Here is a 12,144-nt window from a genome sequence, read left to right as displayed (position 1 = left end):
CGAAACTTTCAAAGAAGACAGAGAGTTAGATGTCTAGTTTCACTGCTCCTTGAACAATCTCAGATTTCATTCAACCGAAAAAAATACTATATAATAATATGATCCTCTCCCAGTAACCGCTAATCACCCCAAGATATTTATCCTCATAGTCACCTTGGGAGGTGGAGAAATATAACAATATATATATTACATGTAGGGAAACTGAGGCACAGAGACATTAACTGGCTTGCTCCAGGGCAAACAGGCAGTCGGTGGCAGAGAGGAGAACTGAAGCCGGGTGTAATCAGACTAACTGACTCACAAACCCTCCTTCTTCCCTGAACCGCCCCGCGATTTCCGCTGCAGACTAACCTGGACACAGCTTGTTTCCTTTGTCTGTTAGTAGCCCGCCAAACTCCTCCCTCTTCCACTCGGCGGGTTTCTGATTAACCTTCCCCAGTCGGAGCTGCCTTCAGGGAACGTGAAGTTAAGATTTATTTTGCCGCGGCAGCAATATCCGGGACTTGGTAGAAAATTGGTGGTTGCAGGAGACAGCATGGAGACGCCGGTTATTCTTGGTTTTTGGATAGTGAATCTCCTAGGTAACGGGGCTCGAATTTTCAGAGAATTCTACGGGATTAAACATTCTTTGCGCATTAAAACCGAAGCACGATCCTAATCTGTCCAGCACAGATTCCCCTAACCTTCGCCCTTGTCCTAAATGCTAAGCCTTTCCTCCTTTGTCACCCCTACCCTTAATTCCTTCGGCGTTGTTGGGCGCATAACGCCCTTACCTTCCTTCGAAATTCCCCACCCTCAAACTGCCGCGCACCTGGAACCGCTTCCATGGGGCAAGTGCAATTGAAGGGTGTCCCTGAGCTTGATTGTCTTGTTTCAGGTGCTGCCCTGGGCGACTCGGTCTGATCCAAGGAACCCGACGTGTCTGGGGCAGTAGGAGAGACTGTGGCACTCAGCTGTTCCTACAATACCGACAGTGACACTGCCGGCGTCTCTCTCTTTTGGTGCGGCCGGTTTCCTAACCGAGCCCCTCAGTACATTCCCCGGAGAGGAACAAACACACAGCGCTTACAGGGATACCGCTGATTTCCCCCAGGAGAGGTTTCCTCTCAGGCCGCCGAGAGTGCTACAGAATTGAACCTCACAGCCCTGGAGCTGGCAGACACCTCGGTGTATCTCTGCGCCCTGCAGCGCGCACAGGGCGAGAATCTCTTAGCAGAGCTGTCCAAAAACCCTCCCAGCTTTGCTGCAGGGGCTGTTACAGACATTAAAACGGTCAGCAGCGCCTCGAAAGAGAGTATTTGTATTGCAAAGATACAACTCCCCTTAACAGTTGTACGTTTATTTTAAGAGCTAATTTAAACATCGCCCTTGGATAATATAATAGGCCTGACCTTTAACTAGGAAATTATTAACGCGCCTTTGCCTAGTTTAGGAGATGGTTTATATGGTTCTCTGCTTGTTGGGGGGAGAGATAGCTCGGTGGTTTGTGTGGTGTCCCCCCCTAACCCCAGGGTTGTGAGCTCAATCCTTTGAGGGAGCCACTTTGAGGAGTGGCCCGGCTTTGAGCAGGGCTTTGGGCTAGATGACCTCCTGAGGCCCCTTCCAACCCCGATATTCTATAGCAGTGTCTGTGGGGAAATTATCTGCAGTGAAATAAGGGATAACAATTGTTGTGTATTTGGTTGTCATGGGTTTTGTTACTATGGCAACTGAGTTAGACTATTAAGGGATAGCTCAGCCAGTTTCAACCGGCTGAGTGAGCGCTCTGTTTCTGTAAATAAAATGGAGGTTTTGGTTAGCTGTCTGCTCTCTGGCCTCAAGTGATTGCTTCCTACACCGGCTGCCCCTAGGACATAACACTGGCGACGAGGATGGGATCCTGGTGCTGCTCCAGTAACAGAAGGAAGATGAAACAGTTGTACAATTTGTAGCCATTTTTAAAAAGCTAGCAGAACACTGTGAATTTAAAGAGATGTTAAATGATGCCCTGCGTGACAGGTTAGTGTGTGGCCTCTGCAGTGAAGCTATACGGAAGCGCCTACTGACAGAGGCTCAGCTTACATTACAGAAGGCCTCCTCATCGTCTGGATCTTTAGTTAGGGCGAACCCACGGTTATGGGGCAAAATAATCCCCAGGGTTTAGCCGGGAATGGAGGCAGTCTACCCTCCTTCTCTAGTTTAGTGTGTGTTTTATTTAGGGGATGTTCTTATTAGGGGGGGAGGAATATGTTGTGTATTTGGTTGTCATGGGTTTTGTTACTATGGCAACTGAGTTAGACTATTAAGGGATAGCTCAGCCGGTTTCAACCGGCTGAGTGAGCTCTCTGTTTCTGTAAATAAAATGGAGGTTTTGGTTAGCTGTCTGCTCTCTGGCCTCAAGTGATTGCTTCCTACACCGGCTGCCCCTAGGACATAACAACAATTTCCATAAAATAAAGACAAAATGAACTACTGTTGGAAATACAAATAAAGAGATAAAAAGTGAATTAAACATTTCATTGAAAGGGGACAATAGACTGTTAAAAAACTCGTTATGTTAACGTATACCGGCTGTTGGCTGAAATGGGGGTAACATATGCAAGTTGAAATATGGGGTAATAGAAATACCCATTTTGGGGGTAGCAGGATACAGCTGCAGTTATCAGCTCCCCAGGGGTCACACCAAGACCCCGCTTGTATAGACATTTACATTTTGGGCGGATTTGTCTGGAAACTATTTAATTGCAATACAATTTTCCCAAGGATATATATTGAGAGCCCTGAACTCTAAGCTTGCTGTAGGTGATACAATCATGACAAAGCATCGCTATCTGCTGATGGAAAATATAAATACAGTTTGTCATAAGAAACCTTTCCGTGCTAGACTACAGATGTTCACTTAAATTCAGGTTGTGGGCAAAGGCAGCAAAGGAAAGACGAAAATAATTTAAATAATTATTTTAAGAGTTCTGGCTGGGCAATTCAAAGGATGAAAGGACGTTAACAGAGTGGGGGGGCGCCTCATCCGATTACATTTTTTTTGTGATAACTCCGGACATTACTGCTGGTGAACACATTCATCCCCTATCCCAATGATACCTGAGTGTGTCATGAAATACCAACAGTCCCTATATGAGTTAGAATAAACCCCTCTCTTTTTAACAGCTAGGGAAACTGAGTCATGGAGGATTTCCCATCGTCATACACAGGGTCTGCGGTAGAGCAGCTCTCTGAATCCCAGAGCAGACCCTTGTCCACAAGGCCACCCCCTCCCCTTAACAGCACGAATATGTCAGCTGCAGGCTGACCTCAACCCACTGCATCTGCGGTGAGTTCCCCGAACTCCTCCCTCTTCCTCTCCGTTGGTTTCTAATGGATTTCCGCAGTTGTAGCTGCCTTCACACAGACGTGAAGTTTATGTTCCTCTGAGGCAGTGGCAGTAGCTGGGAGTCTGAAACTTGATCGGTATAGATAGAAGATACTATGGAGACGTGTTTTATTCTCAGCATTTGGATATTCAGTCTCCTAGGTAACTGGGCTGGGATTTCAAAGAAGCCTAAGGGAACTGGATACTCAATTCCCATTGAACCATGAACCGATCCCTACACTTAAGCGTTACCCTAGACTGTAACCAACACGCGAATGCTACACCCTGACCCTCACCATAACCCTGAACCCTTATTCTTACCCGCTCCTTAATCCTAACGGTAAACGCGAATCCTGCCTCTGCTCATAACAGTCATTCCTATGGAGGCAGGCGCCTAAGACCTCTCTGAAATTCTCTTAAACTGCAGTACAGGGGGAATCATTTCCACATCTCAATTACAGGTGAAACGTCCATGAATCGGTTTGTCTCTTTTGCAGGCTCTGCGCTGGGAGACTCGGTTCAGTCCAACGAACCCGAAGTGTCTGGATCAGTTGGAGGCGCTGTGACACTCAGGTGTTCTTACACCACCAGCAATACCTATGTCTATCTCTATTGGTACCGTCAGTATCCGAACCAAGCCCCGCAGTACATTCTCAATATAGGAGCGAAATCCTACAGCGGTAGCAGCCACACTGCAGATTTCGCCCAGAAGAGGTTTTCGTCCCAGGCTACTGACACCTCCACAGTTCTGAGCATCACAGCCCTGGAGCTGGCAGACAGCGCGGTGTATCTCTGCGCCCTGCGTCTGGCACAGTGACAGAGCCCCATAGCAGAGCCGTACAAAAACCCTCCCTTCCCAGCTGCAGATAATGTTGTGCACATTGAGGTTATAAGCGGAGCCCCTCAGGAGTTCTGCTGCACTGTTAAAAACACATATTCTGGCTCGGATGTGGTGCTGTCAGATGACTTCCTCTTCAAAGCGCCAAATTCTTATTCAAAACAGCTGCATTAAAACGGGGGCTTCCATGTGAGGAGAGATAAATAAAACTGGGACTTTTCAACTTGGAAAATAGACGACTACGGGGGGATATGATAGAAGTCTATACAATCAGACTGGTGTGGATAAAGTAAATAGAGAAGTGTAATTTATTCTTCTCCTAACACAAGAACTAGGCATCACCGAATGAAATAAATAGGCAGCAGGTTTAAAACAAACAAAAGGAAATATTTCTTCACACAATGCACAGTCAAAACCTGTGGAACTGTTTGTCAGAGGATGTGGTGAAAGCCAAGACTTGCATCCGACGAAGTGGGGATTCACCCACGAAAGCTCATGCTCCAAAACGTCTGTTAGTCTATAAGGTGCCACAAGACTCTTTTCTGCTTACAATAAATAATGTAAATATGCTAATTCGTTGCAAAATGGAGATTAAAATGCTCGGTAAAATAATTGTAATAAAATAGCTCTTTGTAAATGCCTGTAAGGGAAATAAATTATTGGCTGCTAATGTTCTAGAACTAAGTCACTGTTCAAGCATCAGGCAAGGTTCTGTTTTTATGTCATTTGTTAGAAAATCCTTATTCCCTCGCATTTCTTTTCAATAATGCATATCATTAAAATAATGCCTTCCAGGTATATTGTGTAAGCAGCTGCATGCTCTGTTGAAAAGTGTGACTACTTATTCTTTTGAAATCGCTCTGTGTACCCTTCATTTTAATTTCTGGCGAGGGGGAAATAAAATATAATTATTTCAAATTGTTTGTCTGAAAACTGAAAGGAGACTAAGAGAGTTAGATGTCTAGCTCTCCTTCCTCCGTGGACAAGGTCAAATTTCATTGAATTGCAAAAAAATCGAGGTGGTTATATGAGCCAGGAACTACTGAACATCGCAAGATATTGATCTTCATAATCCCCCTCGGAGGTGGAGGAATATTACAATCTCCATTTTACAGATAGGAAAATTGAGGCATAGAGCGATTAACTGCCTCCTCTAAGGGCAAACAGGGAGGCAGGGCGGAGTTGGGAAGCGAACTCAGATGTCCTCAGTCCCTAGCTAGAAACTGACTCACAAACCCAACTTCTTCCTTGAACCACCCCGCGATTTCAGCTGTAGACTAACCTGTACACAGCTTGTTTCCCGTGTCTGTTACAGGGCCGGCTCCAGACCCCAGCGCGCCAAGCAGGCGCGCCGGCCTGCGGCGGCAACGCTGGTCCGGCGGCTCGGACGGAGTTCCCGCAGGCATGCCTGCGGATGCTCCACCGGAGCCGCGGGACCAGCTCACCCGCCGCAGACACTTCTGCCCCGGCCGCGGGACCGGGGAAGGGCGGCGAGCGCACCGCCCTGCTTGGGGCGGTGTAATTTCTAGAGCCGCCCCTGGTCTGTTACGAGCCCCCCAGCCTCCTCCCTCTTCCACTCGGCGAGTTTCAGATTAACCTTCCCCAGTAGGAGCTGCCTTCAGGGATGTGAAGGTTAGATTGTGTCGCAGCAGCAATACGAGAATAGAAGTTTGGTGGCTGTACAGAAGGAGACACCATGGAGAGGCGGGTTATTTTCGGGTTTTGGATAGTGAATCTCCTAGGTAACAGTTTGCGAATTTTCCGAGGATTCTACGGGAATTAGACACTCATTGCGCATTAAACCAGCAGCATAATCTTAAACCGCGCATCATAGATTAGATTACCCTAACATTAACCCTTACCTTAAACCTTTTCTCCATTGTCACCCGTAACCCCACCCTTAATTCCTCTGTAGTTAGGTGCATAATTCCCTTAAATTTATTTGAATTCGCTCCTTAAACTGCCCTGCACTTGTAACCGTTTCTATGGGTCAAGTGCAATTGAAAGTGTGTCCCTGAGCTTGATGGTCTTGTTGCAGGTGCTGCGCTGGGCGACTGGGTCGGTCCGGTCCAAGGTACTCGAAGTGTCTGGGTCAGTAGGGGAGACTGTAACATCCCTACAATACCAGTGACACTGCTGGCGTCTCTCTCTTTTGGTACCGCCGGTTTCCTAACCGAGCCCCTCAGTACGTTCCCCGGAGAGGGACAAGACACACAGCGTTTACAGCGGTACCGCTGATTTCGCCCACGAGAGGTTTTCCTCCCAGGCTGAGGAGCGCTCCACACTTGTGAACATCACAGCGCTGGAGCTGGCGGACACCGTGGTGTATTACTGCGCCCTGCAGCGCGCACAGTGACAGAGCCACGGAGCAGAGCTGCACAAAACCCTCCCTTCCCTTCCTCACAGCGGAAAGTGTTGCAGACATGACAGAGGGGGGCAGTGCTCTGAAGGAGACTGTTTACGCTGTTTTAAAATGCGCCTTATTGGTCTTAAAAGTCGTTTCTTCAGATACGGCAGGGGCACAGATTGCCCAGATGTGGTACAAATGTGGGTTAAAAGTCTGACACTTATAATACTGTTAATATTACCCCAAAGAGGTAAAAACAAGAGTAAAAATGTGAACCATGGGGAACATGAATAGACCTGCTGGGGGGGAGAGGGGGAGGACTTCGTTGAGTGAATTCAGTATTGAAATCTAAGACAAACATGCATTTTTTGCTGATTTCCTGGGAGTCTCTCTTTCCGGTGCATCGTTTTTTAGAAGGCCCGCACGATTAAAGCAATGCTCTGTACGGTGAGTGGTGAACTCATGGAAAAGCAGCGTCACACACTGGTAAAAATTATAAACACAAGTTGATTTTTGAAAACTCTTCCCTGTTGTGTTCTATTTTAGGTTTTAAATCAGTGACAGCAAAGAGAGCGGACGAAAGAAAAAAAATACAGTAATTCTGCCAAGAATTTCAGCTGGGATTTCCAAGGCCCAGGTACCTCTGAATTCATCCTGTTCAAATCCCACTCTATCTGTTTAATGATTTTTTCTATGGAATTTTCTGTGGAATTTTCTACAGTTGCATATAAGCTCCTGAAAACTGATTATCTTCAGAAATCACATGTGATTTAGTGATATTATTTCCCCTTCTCCCCGGGTCAATGTAAGTGAGGAGTTAAAATTACTTGTCAAGGGTTAGCAAGATAATCTAGTTAGGGAATCTGAAGTGAACCCAGGTGTCCCGAGTTTAAATCCAGGGACATTCACATCTAGGTTAATTTTTCCGTCAAGGTAGGTTGCCATTCCCACACCTGCTTCAACAGGAGGTTCACCGACACTGGGAACACGCTGAGTTCAGGTCGGGAGTTCCCCAAACTCCTCCTATTTCCTCTAAAGTCTGGTGTTTTACTACAGTTTCCCAAATGTAGCTGCCTTCGGAGACGTTCAGTTCAGATTTCTCAGACTTCAGAGGCGGTCAAAAAAGCAAACAGGATGTTAGGAATAATTAAAAAGGGGATAGATAATAAGACTAAGAATATATTATTGCCCTTATATAAATCCATGGTACGCCCACATCTCAAATACTGTGTACAGATGTGGTCTCCTCACCTTAAAAAAAGATATACTGGCACTAGAAAAGGTTCAGAAAAGAGCAACTAAAATGATTAGGGGGTTGGAGAAGGTCCCATATGAGGAAAGATTAAAAGAGGCTAGGACTCTTCAGCTTGGAGACAAGGAGACTAAGGGGGGGGATATGATAGAGGTCTATAAAATCATGAGCGACGCAGAGAAAGTGGATAAGGAAAAGTTATTTACTTATTCCCATAATACAAGAACTAAGGGTCACCAAATGAAATTAATAGGCAGCGGGTTTAAAACAAATAAAAGGAAGTTCTTCTTCACACAGCGCACAGTCAACCTGTGGAACTCCTTACCTGAGGAGGTTGTGAAGGCTAGGACTATAACAGCGTTTAAAAGAGAACTGGATAAATTCATGAAGGTTAAGTCCATAAATGGCTATTAGCCAGGATGGGTAAGAATGGTGTCCCTAGCCTCTGTTTGTCAGAGGATGGAGATGGAAGGCAGGAGAGAGATCACTTGATCATTGCCTGTTGGGTTCACTCCCTCTGGGGCACCTGGCATTGGTCACTGTCGGTAGACAGATACTGGGCTAGATGGACCTTTGGTCTGACCCAGTACGGCCGTTCTTATGTTCTCTTCTCAGCAACATCGGAGAGCCTCAAACTTGGTGGCTGTGGGAGACATGATGGGGACATGTTTTATCCTTAGCATTTGGCTAATTAGCCACCTAGGTGAATAGACAGAGATTTTCAAAGGAGTGTGGGGAAGTTAGACGCCCATTGAAACACAACTTTTACATTTTCCTTTCTCAGAGACCTATAAACCCTACCCCATTCCATGAATCCCAACCCTAAGGTTTAACTTAAGCCATAACATTATCCTTATGCTCAACTGAACCCTGAAACATAACCGAACCGTATCCTGTATTCCATTGGGTTTGGGTGCCTAGCTCCGTTAGAATTCCCCACCTCCAACTGCAATGCATCCAGGAAGGTCTCTATGTCCAGGGCCGGCTCCAGGGTTTTAGCCACCCCAAGCAGCCCCGCCCCACCCCCCAAAAGCATCAATCGCGATCTGTGGCACATCGGCGGGAGGTCCTTCGCTCGGAGCTGGAGTGAGGGACCCCCGCCGAATTTCCGCCAAAGATCCTGAGGAGCAGCCCCTCTCCGGTGTGGCCACCCCAAGCACTTGCTTGCTAAGCTGGTGCCTGGAACCGGCCCTGTCTATGTCTCAAGTGCAGTTGAAATTAGACCCTTCAATGTGATGGTCTTGTTGCAGCTGCAGGTGCTGAGTGACTCAGTCCAGTCCAAGGAAACCCAGGTGTCTGGAGCTGTTCTTACACTACTAGCTGTACTGGGTCTGTCTATCTCCACTGGTACCACCAGTATCCAAATAAAGGCCTGTAGTACATTCTCTGGAGAGGAGCCACGGATGCCAGATCTGTCAGTGACACCGTAGATTTCGCCCAGGAGAGGTTTTCTTCCCAGGTTGATGACAGCTTCACAGCCCTGGAGGTGGCAGACGGAGTGGTATATTATTGCGCCCTGGGTCTGGCACAGTGACAGAGCCACATAGTGGAGACGTGCAAAAACTCTCCTGTCCTTGCTGCAGCTGAGGTTAGGAGCCCCCTGAAGCGGAAAGCAGCTTCCCTCTCAGAACATGTCACAACATCACAGCAGAGGCTTTTGGGAAGGGATTGTATTGGTTTGGTGTGACTCCAAAAAACAACAACAACCAAACCCTCAAACTGAAACCCTTAATCCTAGATTATAAAGCCAATAAGGGACCACACTGATCACCTAGATCCACTTCTCTCCCCCACTCCTGATCAGGTGCTTCAGTTCACTGCCTACACTGGGATACCCCCAGCAAGCCAGACTGCCCAAGAGGCCAGCTTCCTGTGCCTTGCTTTCTCTCCAGAGGAATGAACAGTGTCATTGACATCGTTACAAGTTACCAGACAGCTGTTTCTAAGACAGCACATGTATTTTTAGGGTGAAACCATTACAGGAAAAAGCCCATTAGAACAACCAAATAACCCACCCACATGCTAAAAGGCTTTTCAGGAGTCACCCCTGATTCCAACCTAGGTATCAGAACTGGGTTTTCCCACGTGGGGCATAACTGCCTCTGAACTCTGATCCAGAACTAGAACAAGTCTTTCCTTTATATAATTTGGGCCTTTAGTCTTACCCACATGTAATAGCTGATAAGAACGGCCATCCTGGCTCAGAGCAAAGGTCCATCTAGCCCAGTGTTCTGTCTTCTGGCAGCGGCCAGTGCCAGGTGCCCCAGAGAGAATGAACAGGACAGGTAATCATCCAGTGATCCCTCCCCAGCTGCCCATTCCCAGTTTATGACAGACAGAAGCTCGGAACAACATCCCTGCCCATCCTTCCTGGCTAATAGCTCACCAGAGACAGGCCTACTCCTCAGGCTATAGCTTCAAACGGCTGGGTTTCTGCTGAAGAATTTGCATTCACCTCTCCCTAGATGTTGCCCAGGAAAACACTCAACATATTTTTTGTTCCCAAAGTCCTTTTTGCTCCTGCACTTTTTTCAATATAGACCTTTGAATGCCAAGGTCACACATCACATCTCTCCCCTAGAGAGGTTACATACAATACTGGCCCACAATAAAGCATAAAATTTGCATTTAATACAATGGACCCCCCCACAGATACTTAAACTTAATGCACCACGGTTTTCAAGGATATTGAAGGAATTTGCCATATCTGTCACAACACATACCATGTGACTTCCCTGAATTAATTCCTGTTTGTGCAACAACACAGCTTTTCAGGGGAGAAAAATCCCACCTTGATTTAAAAGTTGCAACACTTCCTAAATCGCTCCAGTGGCTAATTGACCTCAATATTGAAAAATATAATTTAGGCAACCTTCTGTCTCTGCGCCATCTGGTGGTAAGAAGTGTAAATACGCATTGTAATTTGAAATCCTTCCATACACCCTTATTTTCAGTTTTTATTCGGCAGCCAAAAAAAGCAATTTAAAACAATTCTTCCAAGAATTTTTGCTGTGAATCTCAAAAGAGGCTAAGGGGGTTAGACTCGAAAATCCCATTAAATTTCTCCTTTGAAAATCCCAGACTGCATTCCTACTAAAGCTGTGTGAGTACTAATGGGATCCCAATTACAATATAATTGGAGTGACTGGAGATATTTATACTCACAAATCCAAAATGAGTTAGAGAAGTATGAGGATGACCACCCAGAGAAACTGAGGCACAGAGCTATTAAGTGACTTGTTTAAGATCACACAGGGAATCTGTGGCACAGCCAGGAACCAAGTCTCCCACCAGCGTTAACCACAAACCCAACCTTCCCTCGCTAGCTCGTCGTCAGCTACAGACCAACCTGAACCCAGCGTGTTTCAAGTCCCGAACCCCTCCCTCTTCCTTTGGGCTGGTTTCTGATGAACCTTCCCCACCTGCAGCCGCTTTCAGAGGCGTGAAGTTAATTTTCCTGTGAGCAGCAGCAACTGCTGAGAACGTCAGATTCGGTCGCTAGAAAAAAACCCATGGAGTCGCGTTTCATTATCAGCATTGGGCTGTTGATTCACCTAGGTAAGCAGCCTGGGGGTCTTCAGAGCATCCTAAGGACACCAGGCACCCAACTCTCACTATAATTCTAAAACTTTTCCTAACCCAAACACTAGCTCTAAACCGCTACCCTACCACTGAACTGTATCCCTCACACTATCCTTAATTCACCTGGTGCTAGGCGCCTAAACCCCTTAGTCGCCTCTGAACTGCCCGCCTAAAGTGCAGCACACCTGAAACCCTTTCCCTGGCTCAAGTGCAATTAACTTGCTGTACTTGGGTTTAAATCTTGTGTTGCAGGTGCAGCGCTGGATGACTCGGTCCACTCCAAGGACCCCCAAGTGTCCGGAATAGAAGGAGGCTCTGTGACCCTCAGCTGCTCTTACACTACCAGCTATACCGGTTCCCTCTCTCTCTACTGGTACCTCCAGTATCCCAGCCAAGCCCCGCAGTACATTCTCCAGAAAGGCGCTAAGGGAAGCAGGTACCAACATACCGCAGGTTTCGCCCGGCAGAGGTTTTCTTCCCAGGCTGATGACAGCTCCACAGTTCTGGACATCACAGCCCTGGAGCTGGCAGACACCGCGGTGTATCTCTGCGCCCTGCAGCGGGCACAGTGACAGAGCCACATGGCAGAGCTGTACAAAAACCCTCCCAGCCTTGCTGCAGCTGAGGTGAGGCACACACACACTGAGGCTGGAAATAGGGGCCCTTGGCAGATTTGTTATCCTGTTAAGAAACTCATAATTAGGAATAGTTTTGGTGGTGTCAAGGTATTCCTTCCGATTCCTCCCAAAAGCAATTTACTGTGCAAACATACGTACATA

The 12,144-nt window shown here is 46.9% G+C and overlaps 2 gene segments (V, D, J or C); both read left to right on the top strand.

The window, feature by feature from the left end:
* Positions 1 to 3,818: 3,818 nt before the first annotated feature.
* LOC123347734 lies at positions 3,819 to 4,163 on the top strand. The segment is given in 1 exon segment: positions 3,819 to 4,163. A coding segment is annotated over 1 exon segment (345 nt).
* Positions 4,164 to 11,295: 7,132 nt separating this feature from the next.
* Positions 11,296 to 11,937, top strand: LOC123347733. The segment is given in 2 exon segments: positions 11,296 to 11,341; positions 11,618 to 11,937. Coding segments are annotated over 2 exon segments (366 nt in total).
* Positions 11,938 to 12,144: the final 207 nt, after the last annotated feature.

Source organism: Mauremys mutica, chromosome 13 (genome assembly GCF_020497125.1).
Source record: "Mauremys mutica isolate MM-2020 ecotype Southern chromosome 13, ASM2049712v1, whole genome shotgun sequence".
In the NCBI taxonomy this organism is placed as follows: domain Eukaryota; kingdom Metazoa; phylum Chordata; order Testudines; family Geoemydidae; genus Mauremys; species Mauremys mutica.
Note: the sequence above shows the minus strand (reverse complement) of the source record. Positions and strands in the feature narration are given on the sequence as shown.